General features: G+C 37.4%; 1 protein-coding gene across 1 annotated transcript; it reads right to left on the bottom strand.

The window, feature by feature from the left end:
• Positions 1-458: 458 nt before the first annotated feature.
• Positions 459-3,005, bottom strand: LOC121324718 (uveal autoantigen with coiled-coil domains and ankyrin repeats). The gene has a single exon (XM_041266852.1). It carries the CDS (start codon positions 2,820-2,822, stop codon positions 1,215-1,217), a length of 1,608 nt encoding a protein of 535 aa, XP_041122786.1. The 5' UTR covers positions 2,823-3,005; the 3' UTR covers positions 459-1,214.
• Between the last annotated feature and the right edge of the window lie 3,270 nt (positions 3,006-6,275).

Below are 6,275 nucleotides of genomic sequence, written 5' to 3'. Positions count from 1 at the left end.
TAAAGCATAGCGCCCGCCCTCCACCTGTGTGTGGATGGCCTTGCCCTGTGTGATGCACCTGCCTGCATTAACCAAGATCACTAATATATATATATATATATATATATATATATATATATATATATATATATATATATATATATATATATATATATATATAAACATAAAAATCATAATAGAAACATTTTAATTACAATTTGGTAGGTTATATGATGGTATTGGTTTATAATAATAATGTATATGTTTGTTTTGGTTTTTTTGCAAATATAGTGTCCCCAAAGGTAGCATAACATAATTGGTTAGGTCATGTACAAATATTACTCTACAGGCTATTATTTTAAGATGCATGCAAAATTCATGCAAAATGAATGTGTTATACAGTTAAGCCATATATTGTAGCCTATTATTGGATTGACAACATTGAAAAGACTCTGAATACCTGCCATTCACATGTTTAATTTTTAACTTTTTTTTTTAAATTATTATTATCATATTATTTTAAAGATACAGGACATTGACAACAGAAAACAATATTCTTGCTGTTGGTATGCTTTTAAATCTAAAGGCTAAACACAATCTAAAGGTTACCCTTCATTATCAAAACACAAAAGACTGTACAAGAGCATTTCATTTACCAAAGTAAGACAAACGTGTTTGATACACACTGTATCAATGTGAAAAGTATACCTCATATTACACAAGTGAAGCGTGTCACTGGCTGTGACGGTTTTGTTGTGAAGTAACATTTTTAGAATGGACCTAATTTTAAATACAGGTCGGCTGACTTTTTACAATTAAATGCCTTTTTTGCATGAATATTCTCTGTACACGATTCACATAACGTATCTGCATAACCCAAAAATGCTACAGCAAAATGTATTGGTACAAATACGTTTAAAATACAGCCTAATGTATATTTTTATTTCAAAACGCTTCATTCTTAGATTTTAGTAGATACATCTCAGTTTGTTTGGTTTTTTTTTAATGCAAAACAGTAAGGAGATTGCATCTCTAAACTTATTTTTGCATTCCAATATAACCCTTTTTAATCTGTACTATAGCGGCATATTACAGTTCCCATCTACATTTGAGTATCCTGCATACAACATCGAAGTTACAAAAAGGCATCCCCGACTTTCTTCAAATACTAGGCATTTTGCAACAGTAAAATTAATTTTCAACATATCCTGTTGTGTATAACACTATTTATATTATTATACATAATAGACAACGTTGGCTCCGTTGTTTTCAAACTCACATTTAACCCCGCTGATGCTATCAATGCTGGCCTGATTGTTGACTTTCTGGTGAGTTTTGGAAAGCGGATACGTCTCTGATCTAGACATCTTCCCTCTCCCGGACTCAGAGTCAGACGGAAACTCTTTTACCAGTCTCAGAAACTCAGGTGCGGTTAACCTTCGAAGTAACCGGGTCCCCAACGTAGAAATCCCCGCAGGACGAGGTAGGATATTCTCTTGCGAGACCTCCTCTCTCTGCGCAAGAAGCTTATCAGGGCGCCCGTAGAAGGGGAGACTGAGCCTCTTTTGATACTGACCGGAGCGCGCTAACCTTTCATTAATATCGCTGACTTCACTGTCATACGAGTTTAGACTATTGACTACTGCCCTTTGGCTGTCATTGTGGTATTCAAGCGAATGTTCAGAAACTGTACGATTTAGGGGTGTGTTATTGATCAAAGAGCATGCAATTGCTTGGTCATGCCTCTTTGAGAATACTACTTGTTCCAGCTGTTGTGGCCCACCCTTAGCTCTGTAATAGGCATCACTTACATCAAATAACCCATCTTTGTCGTTTGTAAACGAGGTTGACTTAACCCTAAAATTGAAAGTCTCAAGGGCACCTTGTTGATCAGTACTCTCTTTGTGCTCTTCTTCATTTGGGTTTTCTGTGGTGCTTTCCAGTGTTTTACTTCCTCTTGTGTTCTTTAGTCTACAGTTCTGCACCTGTTTTGCTGTGAACAAGATTCCAGATGTTGTGTCTTGGCTGTCCTTGTAGTGCAGCACATGTTTCAGATGACTTATGAAAGGTTGATGCTGACATTTTCTATCTGGGGACTGGTTTTGAGCTTTAACTCGTTTCCTCAGTCCGATGCCGTCTCCCACTCTCAGTTGCTTTTGAAACAGAGTCGGGAGGCGGTCTTCACATTTATCCTGAAACTGTTTTGTAAACCTTTCAAGCACTTGCTTCGGCAGCCGGGTTGGGTGCCGTGGTTCTCCCAGCTCTTTAGTTTTCATGTCCAACAGCTGGTCTTCTGACCCTGGGCACCTGTTTCCTGGAATATTTAATGCCTGTACACACTGGCTGTGGCCAAAAAGATTGGCCACTTGGATAGCTGAGTGACCAGCATGGTTGGTTCTGTCCAGCTTTAGTCCGAGCCTCTTGAAAGCTCTGATGAGAAATTCCAGAACTTGGCTGTGTCCAGAGCAGGCTGCATACATCAGGGCATTGTTTCCCCAGGCGTCTTGGATCTCAGGGTCGGCATTAAACTGCACCAACAGCTTCACCACATCCAGGTGCCCCAGTTCGCAAGCCAGGCTTAGTGCCGTCCTTCCCTGATCCTCCTGGCAGTTCACATCAGCCCCCTTCTCCAGAAGCAGCCTTGTGAATTTCATTCTCAACCCTGGGTCTGGCAGGGAAATGGCAAACATTAGTGGGGTTTTGCTGTTCTCTGTCTTGGAGTTGATAATCCTTCCATCCATAGCATCAAGGACAAAACGTGCCAGGTGGACCTTGCCGCTGTTCATGGCATCCAGGAAAGTCTTGGTCCCGGAATCTTGACCGAGATCTTTAGGTCTCAGCATGATTGACTTCTCCGTTTTTCTGTATCTGAGCAAACACTTCACTTCACGTTGCTTCTATCTAGTCTCTGTGTGAAGATTGAGTCAGCAGCCTCTTTGTGTTTTCTATCCTCGTGCCTGAGTGGGTCTTGCAGCTATGAATGAAACTAAGCTAAGACGTGCCTGGTCTTTATACCTTCTTATTCATCCAGCCTGAGTTACCAAGGAAACGGTATTCTGAGGTTTGTGATGCTCTGGGAACATCCATTCATAATTTCTTCTACAGGCTGTGCAGAGAGGCAGGCATGCTGTTTGTGACTAAGTAATTACACAGAGGATGACAAAGTCTGTTTCTTTGTACATGCAGAGGATAGCGTGTAGGGCTAGTTCTGAAACCGATTTTTGGTAATAGTTGTTAGCTTTGCTCTTTCTAGCTGTTACCACATCTATATACTAAAAACTATGAGATTTACATGTGGACCAAATGCACTGTAAGTGTTATTATCATTACATACTAGTCTTATAATCCTTGTCTCTGATATTTATAAGTAAGTGCTCATCTCGACTAGGACAGTCTTCATTTTACTGTATAACCATTATCAAGTGACTTATTCTGTACTCCGGATGCTGTAATTTATTACTGTACAATAATGCTCAATTACACAGTTATCGGCAGTCTTTTACACAATTATCTGCAGTTCTGTTTTTAAGTAACTTTGGTTTATGCTGAATTGCAAATAGGACTTAAAAATGTTCGGTTCAAGGCCTTCTATTTAATTTCAGCAAACCCTGAGACATTCTGTTTGTTTGGGACAGTATGTGAAATAAGAGAGTCCTGACACGAAATTGGCACACTTCTAGAAACCTCTCTTTAAATGATACATACAGTATGCAATAACACTGCTAACCATGTTGTACGAGCCCTGTGGATGAACAGACTATTGCCATTTTCCTGTAATTTTTATGTAACCATGTAGCTAAATACTAATCATACCACAAGCAGATAACAGTGCAGACTGGCAATGCAGAATGTAATGCACACTGTGGGCTCTTGAACTTCACTTGAAAACACATGCATGCTAGAGAGGTTACAAAGTATGTGTTGCAATGATGCAGCTTTGATCATTTGTTCATAATATTCAAATACATTTCTATTGGTTACTGTAGCTTTATAAATGATACGGTTGGTTAAAAAAAAGTTCTTAGTTTCCAGGTGTTTGTCTCAGGAAATCCTGTTACATTTGCACTTCCTAGGTCATTTCACCTTAGCAGCATCTTTAGCATCAAAGCATGTTACTGGCTGAAGGCATGTCAGTCAAGGGAAGCAGCTGGTTGGTTAATGACAGGAAATGTTCTTGAAGGGGTGGGGACAATTCCACCCTCCAGGCAAAATGGTCAAGGAAGTGCAACACTATCTGAAAGCTTAGCTTGCAAATACAGATTTATTTAGCCTAGTGTAGCACTATATATACTATATAAACTGAAACGTTTGGTTCAAATCTGCATATTTCAGACATATATCAGGAAGTGTACAGCAGCTAAGATCTTGAACATTTGCAATTCCACATAATGATCTGTACTGTGAATGTTGTTTTCTCAGGTTACCTTGTGTTATTTCTGTCTTCATCAGGATCCGGATTGTGTATGTTATTGACTTACCTTGTTAAATCTTACTGGTGTTTGAACGTTTGTTGTGTGTTTTCTGTGGCGGACACCTGTGCTCCTGGTTAACTATTGGGGGTTTGTTGGAACAGGAATACTGGAAAAAACAACATCATACACTTGGGAAAAGCTATTGCCTGGCAACAATAATGCAGCTGAATTTGTTATTGTTTGTATGGCACAATGATGACTGTATTTGCCTTTAACCTGTTTTGGTTATACATTGTTGCAATGGGTCGAGCAGGCTACCACAAAAGCAAACCTGAAATATAATTACAGGTGCAAAACACTAGGTTATCTCATTTAAAATATATTGCATTTTGAATACAATTTCTATACATCTATTATATCACGTGCTCATGTTTTTTGTCATTCTCTATTTCGATTTGTTATCAGGAATAACGCAACATTAAAAATTAAGCTTTAACGTGAGCAGGGCCTTTGAGGAAATAATGTAATGACATTGCTTAACAAATAGATTCAAATAGTCCATCAAGAGGTGTTATCTATTTATTTATTACTGGTAAAACATTCCTAGTGCAGTCATTGTTTCTGTTTATACTTTCAAGGCACATCCCGAGAATGAGTCTATCATCGCAGTCTGACAGTTTTCTGTGTCCTAAAGGGATTTTACTGGTGTTTTGGTTCTAGATACATGAAGACATAATTCCTGGATTTATCTGTCACACTTTCTGCTATTGTTATACCTGGAATTCACACTGATAAACTGTATCAAATCAAGTGTGCTAATGTGTGTCTGAATGTATGAGGTAATTGTGCACCGATACTGCCGTATGATAGAAAATACTAAATCAATCAATAAATATGCTATTTAAACATAGCGATCAAGATACAGGCCATTTTCTGGGATTATTGACCAACTGTTTTAACTGTGTTTGTTTCATAAACTGAAGCTTTGGATGTTGTCTAGGATTTGTAGAGAATTATCTGTTTGTGCAGTAACCAGCAAGATTTATTATTGGTTTAGTTTCTATTAGGAGCACAGTATTATAAATAAATGCATTTCCATTATGGAATAAGGTAGAAATAGAGTAAAGCCTGCCATTTTCCATATATTTCTCACTCTGACATATTTTTTATAATGTGAATGCTGGGAACATCTAATGGACACGTGATGCAAATAAATGGAAACAACACTTTATAATTTCATTGGGTTTGGGTATATATATATATATATATATATATATATATATATATATATATATATATATATATATATATATATATATATATATATACACACACACACACACACACACACACACACACACACACACACATTTACATTAAATAAGTCCCTTCTCCTTTTAAAAGGTAGTTGTAACATAAAGCAGATTGACGTGTGTTATTATCTGGAACTGTGGGATTCTTGGGTTCCCTGGGTACTAAGTGTACAAAATGGAAATAAAAAACAGTCATTGTGACCACACTGCAGGATCCCATTTTAATTGCTTTCCACAATGGTTTTCTGGCACGTTTTTTTTAATGAAGCAGATAGCCAGATGGAAGTGATGATAGCTTTTTGGATATATGTTGTGTGGATTAAAAAAGAAAAAAAAACAACATTTCTAATAACATTTTAACCTTTTATGCTATGTTGTATGTTTTGAACTTACATGTAAGAAACTATTTAAAAATGCTTAAAAGCCATCAGAGTTTAAAGATTATAACATTCGAGTATGAGACATTACTAGACAATGGGGCGGCTCAAGCCTATGTTTCAACAGCAAATCTGTTATAGCCACCACCGTCTCCTGTTCTCGCTATCCATAAAATCTAAAATGTAAAAAGTTT

Source organism: Polyodon spathula, chromosome 12, assembly GCF_017654505.1.
Source record: "Polyodon spathula isolate WHYD16114869_AA chromosome 12, ASM1765450v1, whole genome shotgun sequence".
Lineage (NCBI taxonomy): Eukaryota > Metazoa > Chordata > Actinopteri > Acipenseriformes > Polyodontidae > Polyodon > Polyodon spathula.
This window is presented reverse-complemented; position numbering and strand designations above follow the sequence as displayed.

Coding starts and splice junctions, on each gene's coding strand:
- LOC121324718 (XM_041266852.1), bottom strand. CDS start 2,822: ATGCTGAGACCTAAAGATCTCGGTCAAGATTCCGGGACCAAGACTTTC.